Below are 12708 nucleotides of genomic sequence, written 5' to 3'. Positions count from 1 at the left end.
AGTAGCCTAATTCAAAGTTATAATAGCCTACATGTCAAACAGAGGATACAATACAGGAAGAATAGCCATCACAGCTGTGTAGGCCCTATATGTCTGTTCCGCGGCAGGAAAGTTACATTCCCAGGTGGGTTCAGAGTACAGTTAGGATGATGTCGAGACAGAAACAAGTCTTGAAAAAAAAGGAACTTAGGCTATTTTAAATAGCCAGTGAAATTACACCCTTGTAAATCAAAGTTTTTTAAAGTGTTTATTTGTCCTTGATCGTCAAAATAAAACATCGATTTTAACCGTTTTTTCTTTTCCCTCAAACGTGCCAAGCAGAACCACTGGCACAATGGCATTTAGTCAGCGTGCCCTGCGTGGCTCGTGACTCCGTGTGAAGGTTAGGCTAAATCCCTGCAACTGGACTCGAGGAACTGGGAATAGTTCTGATATTCTTCACAATATTAGTTACGATGAGTTATGATACAAAAGCATCAGTCATTGTTCATCTTCGTTTTATTGATCACTATAAACGATCACATTAGCCGAACTTCGTATTTTTAATCTATTTTATTTTCATCTGGTACACATACCAAAAAGCCTGTATATCTCATTAGTAGCCTATGCCTGCACTTCTGTCAATTGTAAAAGTAATTTCGATTCAACGATAATCAAATACATGTGTTGACTAATTTGAACACTGCTACAGTATAATATTTTGAATAAAATGTTTTCCTGCTATTAAAAAGCAGGATGAAGCAAAGACAACATGGGTTGGCTGGACAGGCTTAGGTACGGAGAACGAATAGTCTTTAGCATGATCACCATGTTATGTAGAAATAGGTGGCCCTACCAACTGACAAATAACTGAATGTTTCCAGTCCGTGTAGTTCTTTTCTCCTTATTCTCAATACAGCCGTGATTCAGTCTCCTTCAGTATGCCTACTTCTTAAACGCAGCGGTGTACCCAGTTGGCTCTTCTCCATCTACAATATTGAATGTTATATCCTACTATTTAGACAGAAGGATTAATAATTTGTGAATAGCCAACGCCATTAGACGGCGAATTTAGAAGTTGATGATAGGCTCTAGCATAGCCTTTACTTGTAAATTAAGGAACTGATTTATTTGATTAAGCACGTAAAATTTGAGCAACATGGCCAGTTCCAAAAACCAAAATCAAAGATCAAGTAGAACCACACTCTGAAACTTTGCACGCTTTAAATATATTGAAATAACTAACGCGCCCGTTCATATAACAAACGTGGCCTAAACGCTACAGGCTTTGGATATTTTTCCAACCATATTTTGAATTTAATTAGTTTCGTTTATTCTAGCCATAGTTATTGAATAAAGTCAGATAAGAGAAATTGTTTTGCAAGGAAATTTGATTTTAAAAGTTTTATTTGTAAACATTAAATATCTCTTTCTCTCTAAGCTTTTGGAATTCGGCACCAAATGCATTGCAATAGTCTAATATTATTACACCATGATACACCATGATAAAGATGTACCATACACTCATCAACCTTTTATATATGATGCTTTTTCATTTTCAGATGTGTTTAAATTATAACTATCTAGACGTCTATAAGACATAGAACATAGACAACGTGCTCAGTAGGAATTCAGATGGTTTGAAATCATTTAAATTGCACCATGCTTAATTTAGCTTTTGGCAACATAGAAATAATAAATATAGAGAAACGTTTATATTCAACAGCAACAATACTTACAACACATACAAACAAGGAATGTCTGACAGGTTTACAAACACCATGGGTCCCTCATTGTCTATACAGATGGAGATACGTGTCTACATATTGTCTATACAGATGGAGATACGTGTCTACATATGCGTCGTACATAAAAGGTGTGCCAGTACTACGAATCCTTATCAAATCTAGCAGACTACATAGTGTCCGGAATATCATGTGTAATATAGACAACATCACCTCGATAGCATGTGCCTATAAAAAAACTACAACATGCGTTGTCTTTTCGGAATATTTTCAAACCGCGGGATCCTGGCAGAAACACATAGGCACGAGTCATTAAAACAAAGAAAATTAAATGTTGTCATCGTAACAAACTTTGTACACGTGTTATAAACTGACGCATTGGACGCATCACATAATCTATCATATATGTGTATATATAAATGGAATATAATACATCTGAATACGCATTATCATTGGAGCAGATAATGGAGCTGCTTAGTAAACAAAAAGGAATATATGTTGCAAGACAGTTTTAACTTTGTCGAGAAGTCCATGGAGAAAAGTTTCCCCGGAGTGGGCAGTTCGTTTCCCTACTCACAATAATTCATCACATGAAAGAAAATTAACCAGGGAGCTCAAATTCCTCTCTTTCTTCTTTGCATCTATCTTATAGATCCTCACAATGTATCTGGCATCGTTGTTCTATAAGCCTATATGGAGCTTGCAAATATTCAGAGATAAAATCTTAAAAATCTGTCAGGCTGACTCAAACCGAGTCTGTGGAAGTTCGTTGAGGTCTCGTTAATGGTCAAGTGTCAATTTAAAACGGTAGTGTGTCAAGAAAAAGTTTGTCAATTATTGCTGGCGGAGGGACTAAGTCTTCGAGTTTTAAGTAGAAGATGCGCTGCAGACCTTGTGTACATAGCGTGCGGAGTTCTGGCAGCTTGCCCAAAAGTTTTGACAAATAGTTCGGCCGATTCAAGCCTCCGCCATTGAATGTCACTTGGTCTTTTAGGCAGTTCACTATCTTGTTTTGAAGATCCTCAACTCTCTTGGGTTCCTTCAGCCCATGTCGCTCTGCAATATTAATATAGCACAAATTACTTAAAACTCTTTAAATAATATTGGAGAGCCCATTCAATTCTGACGCAACTGTGATTAACTCAAAGATTATTTACGCACCTGTTACCATAGCCAGGGCGGCGATGCAGGAGAATGCTGATATGTCTATATTCATGCTCTGCAGGTTGGAGGAAAACTCCACAATCGAGTCTATCCACTCTCCAAATCCGCGCACGCACTGAAGCCTGTGCAAGACCACTCCGCTGCAGAAGATCAGTTTGCCTTCCACTGAGTTGGACCTGCAATTAATAACATGGTGTCATTAATTACTTTGAGCAATAAATGGGGATTTAAGAGGCTCCTAATTATTGGGTAGACAATAAAATCCAAAGCAGTGGAGCTTGAAGGGGGTAGATTGTCATTATAGTCGAGGTTACTTCATAATTACGCGGCTTACCTGTATGCGAGACGCAGAACGAAGAGTTCCAAGAAGGCGGATTCGAAGAGAAGATCCTGATCCTGCTTCGGTAGATCAGGAAACCCGGGGATCTTCTCGGCCCAACCCCTGATAATCTCCATGGAGCCGGTCAGGAGATCATAGAACTGCTGGATGTGCTGTGTGTCGTCTCCAGTCATTTGGTAGTCAGGGTTAGCCTGAAACTGGAATTTAATTTAAACAGGACTTAATGAGGTCCTTTAAAATATATAACCCGTGAAATTGCAAAGCCTATTTCTAGGAGGGGGGAGTGCTTTTATACTATTAAATTCATGTCTTCTTTTTATTGAGTTCTCCATTCCAAAGCAATTTTCTTAGTAAAATATGCCACTTTAAAAAGCCTGACAAAGTTAGCAGTGCACGATGTCTCGCACAAAACTTCGTCCATAAATTGTAAGATGACTGCACACCTAAATCAGAGAGGCCATTCTCTGTGTTGTTAGTGAGTTGTCTGATGACGGTATAAGTCAACAGAAATGTTTCGGTGTCTCTTTCTACACAATATGTGACAGAAGTTGAATCTTTTTATACTCACTCTTGAATAGTCCAAGGCAGACATGGAGGGGTTGGAGTCCACATGGGCTCTAACGAGCGCGCTGATGAGGCTGACGGGCGGTGACGGCGGGGCGGGGTCCTGTGGACTCTTGGGTTTGGATGGCAGGCGGCCTCTTCGGCCCTTTAGACTTGCAGTTCGAACAACTTTCAAGAAAAAGAAAATACAATATAAAGGCCATGTAATAAGTGAATCGTGCTGCGCAAAAGAATTTAGAAAAATCTAAATGTCAGCTTTGAAAAGAGTGAAAGATTAACATGGACTGGGGGAGTCAAATTGCTCTTTTGCGCGCAGCTGATGCCAGCCAGTCTGCCTGCATGGCACAGACAAATACCAACAAAGTAGCCTTCCCTTACCTTCTTTCACCATTCCGACGACAAGGCACTTTTGGAAACGGCAGTATTGACACCGGTTTCTTCTGCGTTTATCCACAGGACAGTTTTTGTTCGCTAAGCACACGTATTTAGCATTTTTCTGAACGGTGCGCTGCAAAATAAAAATTCATACTTTTCAGAATCGGTAACAGAGTTTCCACAAATCCAGGCTGCGCTCTAAAACACGGTTGATATTGTATGACTGCTCAGTACATGCTTCTAAAGTTTATATATGCGAAGCACCGTTTGGGTAAATACAATTCCGTGGCCATTCATATGTTACCGTGCCTCCCAGCCCGGCTTTTTATAAAAACATAAGTTTACATTTTTAAACTGAGGTTTGAAATAAAGTGACCATTCACATTTGCCACTGTGACTTCTATCAAGTGCTCATGTACAAGATAGCCTATACAATATATTGTACAAGATAGTACAAGAAATTACAGTTATCTTTGTCATATTTCACAATCACCACCATAACAAATGGACACAGTATGACGCATATAGTTTACATTAATTGTTATAATGCCTATATGTTACTATAAATGTTCTCATGTAAAAATTACAAGGTATAGGCCTATTTTTATCCTTCACAAATGCTGACAAAAACGGGCCTGTTAAAATCCCGCTTTTTTCCACCTGAGACAATTATGAAAAAAATGCTAACGAAATGTGTAATAACAACACAAACTGGTATTTAACGAAAGCTCACCTTAAAAAATCCTTTACACCCCTCGCAGGTTCGCACTCCATAATGCTGGCAAGCGGCGTTGTCCCCACACACTGCGCACAGACCCTCGTTTGACGGAGATCCTCGGGACGGGGGCGATGGAACTTGGCTGTCCATCAACTGGTGCCCGTGCCCCAGCTGCAGGGAGTGGGGAAACGCGAGGCCAGCTTGTTTCCTAATGGCACTCGGCACCGCGAAACTCTGGCTATCCAAGCCACGGTGTCCACCGGGGTTGTCGTGGCTCATTGAAACGTGCAGTGGGCCATCGAATCGCATCTGGCAACTCGACACAGGGGTACCGGGAGGGGACTGTTTGAAGGAGAATAATGAAAGCCTTGACACCGGGTTTTTGCGCTGTTCTATCATGTGAGTGGTCGCCGCCACATAGTTCTGATGAAAGCTGTGAAGAGAGCCAGGATCCTCCCACATGTGATTGGGTTGGACCTGGAAGTTTGGCGTACTCGGGGCGTGAGGTGAGGAGGGCTTGAAGTACATGGGCCCGGAGTGGGTCATCATGTCTTCTGACTGCGGAGGCAGGTGAGTCTGCTGATGATAGCTGTGCATCTGGACGTCCTCGACCTTGATGGAGGACTGCTCTCCAGAGTGGGGCATTTGATACAGACAGGGCGGTTTTACGTCGTAACCTGTGTTATAGTTGTCCATGAACGTGCTGAAACTAGGGAGAGACGTTGTGGCAGTGATCTCCGTGTTGGTCAGGTCCATACTAAACTTAACAAACTCAGGTGTTAAGAAGTCGCAGCTGTACTCTCCGGCGGCGTGGTAGCTGTAGCTCTGGGAAGCAGGACTGGCTCCTTGAGGTGATGACCCATACTGAGCCTGGACGCAGGGCATGGCTGGAAACGAAAGTGGCACCGTTTTTTCATTTCCACAAACTTTCTAAATTAAGCTTCACATTATTGATTCATCAACAGTACAATACAAATTAATAATGGTTCTGCATTGTACATTGAGCATTATTAACAATTACGCGTGTTTCAAGATGTTAAAGTAACTATTAAATTCATTTACTCTGTCTTTAATCGGAACTGTCTGGATATATTCTGGGCTAAATGTGATGTGTCTTGTGTGAAAATAGAATCTAGAAGTTCGTACCTTACGTCTTTACTGTTTTTCGGTGACACTTGAAATGGGTAGCTAAAGCTGACAGATGTTGTATGGGATTCAGGTTTCAAGAAAGCGTCTCTTTTCAGGAATCTTCCCCTAATGAAATAGATAACTTTGATTTATGTTCCTTGAAAATGCTATTCCATCAGAAAATAAATCCAAGAAATCGTCAAGAATCTGTCATTTACGCACACCTAGGCTTGATATCCAGTCAAATATAAACATGCACTTCCCACATTGAATCTGTGAGAGAAGCTACATTCCGAATATTTGTTTTAAACAGTTTAAACATTTTAAACGTACAAAGTTGATAAGATGCAGCTGCTGGAAGTTTGCTCTTTGCGGAACAGATCACCGCGCGCGTCAGTACAAGCAAGTCTTTCGCAACTTCTCCCATAAATGCCGAGATTGTGAATCTGGTCAAATGTATCCATTCTAAGCACACAAGTACCGAGCAGTGTAATGTTGTGTTTTTTGTTTAGTTTTTTTTTTTACAAAAGTAAGGTTTAAACGTCTGTGGGGAAATGGTCAACTCTAGCTTGCACAGCACAAATCTGACTTCTGACACATAATTTGTAAAAAACGAAATAAACTCACCTTCTTTCACATCAGAAACGTGGTTGACAATCCATGCATTAAGCATGTGGACGGTTTTCGTGAATTTCTGTTTAAGCTCCAAAGCTTGAGAGAGGAGAGCCTACAATACCTAGTAATCGGTGTGACTCTCCGAGCACTGAGCGCGACACAAGCATCGACTACTCCGTCAGCCCAATGTGCCTTTGTTTATGTGAGCTGTGGGCTCAGCGGCCCACGTGTTTCACAGCAGAACGTCATCTGCGTCGACAGTGACATGCACCAATCCGTTTCGGAACGTCGTCCACATCCAGATGCAGAAGGGTATGGTTCTCACCCAGCCTGTGTTCAACTATACTGCTCTCACTATGGAAAGCACATAATCAGCTATGCAGTACATGATATAACATAATTGTATGGAAATCAATATGACTGAACTGTATAAAAGCGTGAAATTATACTTTTTGTATGTTTATTTTGTGTTACCTCTGACCTGATCCACTATATCCTTTGTTATTTGATGTATTCAGGTTTGTGACAGGTTGTTAGGTTCTGCCTGCTAACTCTACAGATGAGACATACTTCCCTATACGTTGGTCTGTTTTTTGATTTGATGTTTTTCTTTTGTCAATATGAGTGATTACTTAATGTTACTAAAACATGTATCCGTGATTTATTTGTTCAAAAGTGCACAACCACCAGTCAGCTATGGAGGATAGAGCTGTGATTGTTGGTGTACTTACACCTGTTCGGTTAGATAATGAAACAGTAGGTCAATATTATTCGCCGTTATCTTTCAACAGAACTCGCCTATTTCAATTGGACTCCAAATATAGACCTCATAATCGTGTGGGTGTGTGGGGCCTACCTATTCAAATGATTTCAGCCATTTCTCCAAAGTAAGGCATGGACAGAGAAGAAGGAAGCCTCATTAACTGTGGGGTATAGTCAGCTGTCACGGGTGAGCCAATTTAGTCCTGAGAGAGGGAAGCGCGATAGTGGCGGCCAGAATGGAGAGTGACGCAGAAAACGCGGGCCTTGACGCAGTCAACAGTGAAGTCCAGAAATAGTCCAGGCACTATTGTTCTTGTGCTTTTATAATACGAAACTAGATCACAAACTAGATATTTATAATAACACAGACTGTCTCTCTCTTTCTCTTTTTCTCTCTCTCTCCCTCCCTCACTCACACACACGCGCACATATTCACATTTAAGCGCGCGCGCGCCCACCCTCACGCACGCAAACACACACACCCGTCCAGCAGGGCCTAAACCGGAGTCCATATTCCAGGGCGGATTCTGTAAAAACAATTATGACAAATACAAAGTATGTTTGTCTGCTTCAGCTTACTATGAACTAAAACCAATATATATTAAACAGAATGAATGAATCCATTAATTACACCGTAATAGTGAGTGAGGTGTGTCATGCAGCCAAGGGATTGCATGGGCAAAGGCAAATAAATAAATAAAACTATGAACAACAATGCATGATTATATTCACCTCTAGAGGACACTATTGTTCATCTCCCATAGATCCACGTATTCCCCTACATGTATAGCGTTGAAAAACGTATGCCGGTTTGGTTTGAACTAGATTCAACACTTTTAAAGTGAAAATCAACAAGGCATACTTGACTTGTAGATGAAAATATGTAGTGCGTTACCGCTTTTGGAGCATGTAAACTATATCAAAATATGCTCTGAACTTCTCGCTGCTCAGAAACAATGAAAACAGATGACCAGAATATTATTTGGAAGATGATGTAACATGCACAGAGTATTAATATCTATATCAGTAATGGACAATGATCTTAGCCTATGGTTTTCAATGTTTGCCACCCACTGCACTGTAAACTCAATTCATCATGCCAGACATCTTTCACAATCTTATTTTGACATAAATGGTCACGTGTTTTCTATGGTCACTTTTTTTGTATGGTCACGTGTTTTCTTAAAAACTCAGGTTTTTCTTCAGTCCAAACTGAAAGTGACATTTTGATGTAATAATGGTATATTAGGTATATTATTTTAACAAATTCACTTGTTAAAATGAATTCACTTAACAATGTCTGTGTTAATCTGAACAACTTTATATAGAAAGGTAGTATAGTAAACTGACTGGTGGATTGATGCCCCTAATCTGCTGTTATCCATTAAACAATTAAAGTTTAGAATGAAAACACAATTAGCAGTTTAATTGCCCATTTTACTGTAGAATGATTAGGTGCCTCATTTAGATGCACAATTAATTGACAATCATTTGAAATTGGGGAGCTGGGCCTAATCTTATCAACGTTATTTCCTAAAGATGATATATTTAACATGTTCAGTGGAATGAAGACTGACATTGCCAATCGGTGTCTGTGTGTGTGTGTGTGTATGTGTGTGTTTGTGTGCGTGGTTGTGTGTAGGGGTGTGTTTGTGCGCATGTGGAGAGGGGGTAGGGGGCGTGTGACAGAGTGATCTGTAATCTATAATGAGTTCCTTGTAACTTGATTTCATCATCAGTGTAATAGCTATTCAATGTGGGAATAACAGTAAGAATAGGATTAGAGACTGTGTATATTAGTCATTACATTTCCCACTGGGGTCAATAACACAGTCAAATATACATCATGTAATTTGGGCTGTTATATTATACATTGAAACATCCCATGTTTGAGAACCGTGTGCAGGCATCCCTTTTGGAAGGTGGTGCACGGAAGTTCTGACAAGGTCAGCATCTGCTTCAATCCATGGCTACAAATTGACACCCGAGCTATGACATTGCTTTACCTTCCAGAGGGTCGGCCTGAAGCACGTGCCAAGTAGGTTCACAGACAGAATCCCTTAGAGAACTTCCATAGACGGGATGGAAAATGGATTGGACACAAGCCTCTAATCTCACCTCTGATTGGTCCTATTTGATGATCAGCAGGTGGTTTAGATTTCCTGGTTCGGCTGTCAAGAGTTTGTTGTTATCAACCGGACGCCTTCCAGCTGTCAAGAGGTTGTCAGTTGCTTCGCAACGGAAATGCTAGAGGTCCCTGTCATTAGTTCCAGCAGGTAGCCCACTAGCAGGTAACCCACTAGCAGGTAACCCACTAGCAGGTAACCCACTAGCAGATAACCCACTAGCTAGCAACTCACACTGCAGTGCAGAATCCGAGGGAAAGAGAGCAGTTTCTTGCATAATCTCCACTGAAAATCTGTTGCATCCATACACCAAGTAATCATAGATGAGAATTATGAATTTTGGAGCAAAGATATCTAGAAATGTTTGTTGATTGAACTGACTAACCTCATGTCCAATGGACAAGTACACCTTGATGGGATGATAACTTTCTAAGCATTAAACAGTGTCACCCTAAAGGCATTTCTTTGCCACATGTTCCATTCCTGGATCCCCACTTTACAAGCTTAAACGTCTACTTAATATGCTTTAATACCTGCTCTTTGGAGCTAGGTAGCACTTTATCACTTTAATACATCTTTATATAACATACTGTTAACTAGCAGTGCCTTGTGGGCCAGCTTCCCTTACGGCTGGAAGGCTGCTCCCAGGGTGACGAAGGTAGCTGTTCAAAATGAGCCCGTAAAACAGGGATGAAGGCCTCTACCAGTCACTGATGAATATTCATGAATCACAGTGTCATGACATGCACTGTAATTGGCAGCAACATTAGTAATGACACTGCTGGTATCAAATCCCTGCATATTCATGTGGTGGGGTAATATTTTCTAGTTTTCCCCCCCTCTCTCCTCAATGTATTCTGAAGCTGCAGGTGTCCTTGATGTTACAATCAATTGCCTGTTGGATTGTGCTCCTGCAAAATCAGGCAAACCGATATTTTCTTTGTCAATCTCTTTGATGAGTAATTTCATCATCACAGAGGTAAAGTTGAGGGCTGAACAGACTATAAACTGTTCTATATCCGTCCCCTGTGTTCTGGTGTTCAGGGGCAGACCACATCAAGCACAGTCCTTTGACCATACATATCAATTATACATGATATGAATATTAATTATGATTAGAAGGCTTTTCCATGAGCATACTTATACCTGTACCAGTAAGCCAGGTTGGGTTTGGGTTAACCCTACCCTAACCAGGTTGTTATTCAAAACAAACTCAAACGCTTCTTAGGTTGGATTTATCCGTATCAAAACAAGTCGGTTTACAGAAACATCATGCCACCATTGTGTCTAAGCCTGCCTATGTTTCCTGTTATTCCTTCTCCAACCAGAATTTGCAGTGATTCCATTTCAGTCCCGCTAAACAGTTCTAGAATGGATGAGGGAATTGGCTGAAGCTTTGCATAAGCTGCACGGGCCCTTAAGCATCTGGATGGAGGGATTTTCTCCTTCTCTGTCTGCAGTGGAGTGCGGAGCGTAGTCAGAGTTGTGGTGCCGATGAGGGAAGCCCGGCAGAGCTGTGACACCCAAACAGTGTGTGGTTGACACGGCATGGTGAAGGGGACGCCCTTGAGATCACACTGACAACACAGTTGTGGGAAGAGATAGAGAGACAGTGTGGGTGTAACACTACTGCATACACGTTAGGTTGGACAGGGTTGGAGACCCCTGGTAGGATATAGTCTGTTTAGGATATAGTCTGTTTAGGATATAGTCTGTCTAGGATATAGTCTGTCTAGGATGTAGTCTGTCTAGGATATAGTCTGTCTAGGATATAGTCTGTTTAGGATATAGTCTGTCTAGGATATAGTCTGTTTAGGATATAGTCTGTTTAGGATATAGTCTGTCTAGGATGTAGCCTGTCTAGGATATAGTCTGTCTAGGATGTAGTCTGTCTAGGATATAGTCTGTCTAGGATATAGTCTGTTTAGGATATAGTCTGTCTAGGATATAGTCTGTTTAGGATATAGTCTGTTTAGGATATAGTCTGTCTAGGATATAGTCTGTCTAGGATATAGTCTGTTTAGGATATAGTCTGTCTAGGATATAGTCTGTTTAGGATATAGTCTGTCTAGGATGTAGTCTGTCTAGGATATAGTCTGCTTATGATATAGTCTGTCTAGGATATAGTCTGTTTAGGATATAGTCTGTTTAGGATATAGTCTGTCTAGGATGTAGTCTGTTTAGGATATAGTCTGTCTAGGATGTAGTCTGTCTAGGATGTAGTCTGAATGCTTAATTTGACACCCAACATGAGTTATCCAAGAAGCAGGCCTTTCTAGCATTTCTATACATCTCCATGACTGTACCAATTCATGTTTGTTGAAATTAGTCTTTTATTCATTTAAAGTGTACAGCCTTTTATACACTCCCAGTGCATGAGTCGGTGAACTTCCGTGACACACGCATGACACACTACACTAGGGCTGGGCGATATATGAAAAAATTGATATCTTGATATTGTCAATTTTTTTTACGATATTCGATATATATCTCGATATGTTTGCATTTGCATTTAAATAATAAAAAAACATGATTTTTTCCCTCCATTAGAAAACAACAAAAACAATTTAGATAGAACAGCTATTGTTCCAAAGTACAAAATGTGTAGTGCAAATTTATGCAGTTGCCATAACATGGTACTTGCAACTTGACAAAATGGACTTCACATGGAACAATTCATGCAGACGTCCTTATGTGACAGAAAAAATAGAGCAATTAAGAGAGTGCCTGTGCGAGTGCAATTTTCAGTTTGTGTGTTTGTGTGTGTGTGTCTGTGTGTGTGTGTCTGTGTGTGAGTGTGTGAACACAGAGGAGCCAGACAGTGATCTTAAAACACAAGCAACACAAGGACCAGCAAAAAAACCCCCACCAAATTTCATATCGTCGTCAAAATTATTGTTGCTAATATTCGATATATCGCCCAGCCTTACACTACACACATGCTGGACATGCTAAAGTACATACAGTACATAGATTAGACTTATTCTATTTGAGCCCTGGGTCAGGAGACCCTGTGTTACACCTGTAAGTATTGCCTCAGCACAAATGCACGAGGCGGCATGCAGGTTTCGTGAATAATCTAGATGGACAATATTTTGAAATGGGCGGTGGGGGTTTGCTGTAAATTAGCATGTGATTTATTGTGTTTTATTCCATTGTGATTTTCTTTTTTTTTGGTCCACAAAAAAAAGC

General features: G+C 40.6%; 1 protein-coding gene across 2 annotated transcripts; it reads right to left on the bottom strand.

Annotated features, from left to right (window-relative positions):
* Window positions 1–1411: 1411 nt before the first annotated feature.
* nr4a2a (nuclear receptor subfamily 4, group A, member 2a) lies at window positions 1412–6791 on the bottom strand. 2 transcript variants are annotated; one of them, XM_062458024.1, is made up of 8 exons: window positions 6641–6773; window positions 6032–6139; window positions 4901–5772; window positions 4171–4300; window positions 3797–3960; window positions 3223–3425; window positions 2886–3064; window positions 1412–2780 (listed from the first exon to the last, which is right to left on the bottom strand). In XM_062458024.1, exons 3-8 carry the CDS (start codon window positions 5768–5770, stop codon window positions 2524–2526), a joined length of 1803 nt encoding a protein of 600 aa, XP_062314008.1. In that variant the 5' UTR covers window positions 5771–5772; window positions 6032–6139; window positions 6641–6773; the 3' UTR covers window positions 1412–2523. The 2 variants fall into 2 exon arrangements, with proteins under 2 accessions (XP_062314008.1, XP_062314007.1); XM_062458023.1 differs by lacking the exon at window positions 6032–6139 and having other exon boundaries at window positions 6641–6791.
* Between the last annotated feature and the right edge of the window lie 5917 nt (window positions 6792–12708).

Source organism: Osmerus eperlanus, chromosome 3 (assembly GCF_963692335.1).
Source record: "Osmerus eperlanus chromosome 3, fOsmEpe2.1, whole genome shotgun sequence".
NCBI classification, from domain to species: domain Eukaryota; kingdom Metazoa; phylum Chordata; class Actinopteri; order Osmeriformes; family Osmeridae; genus Osmerus; species Osmerus eperlanus.
This window is presented reverse-complemented; position numbering and strand designations above follow the sequence as displayed.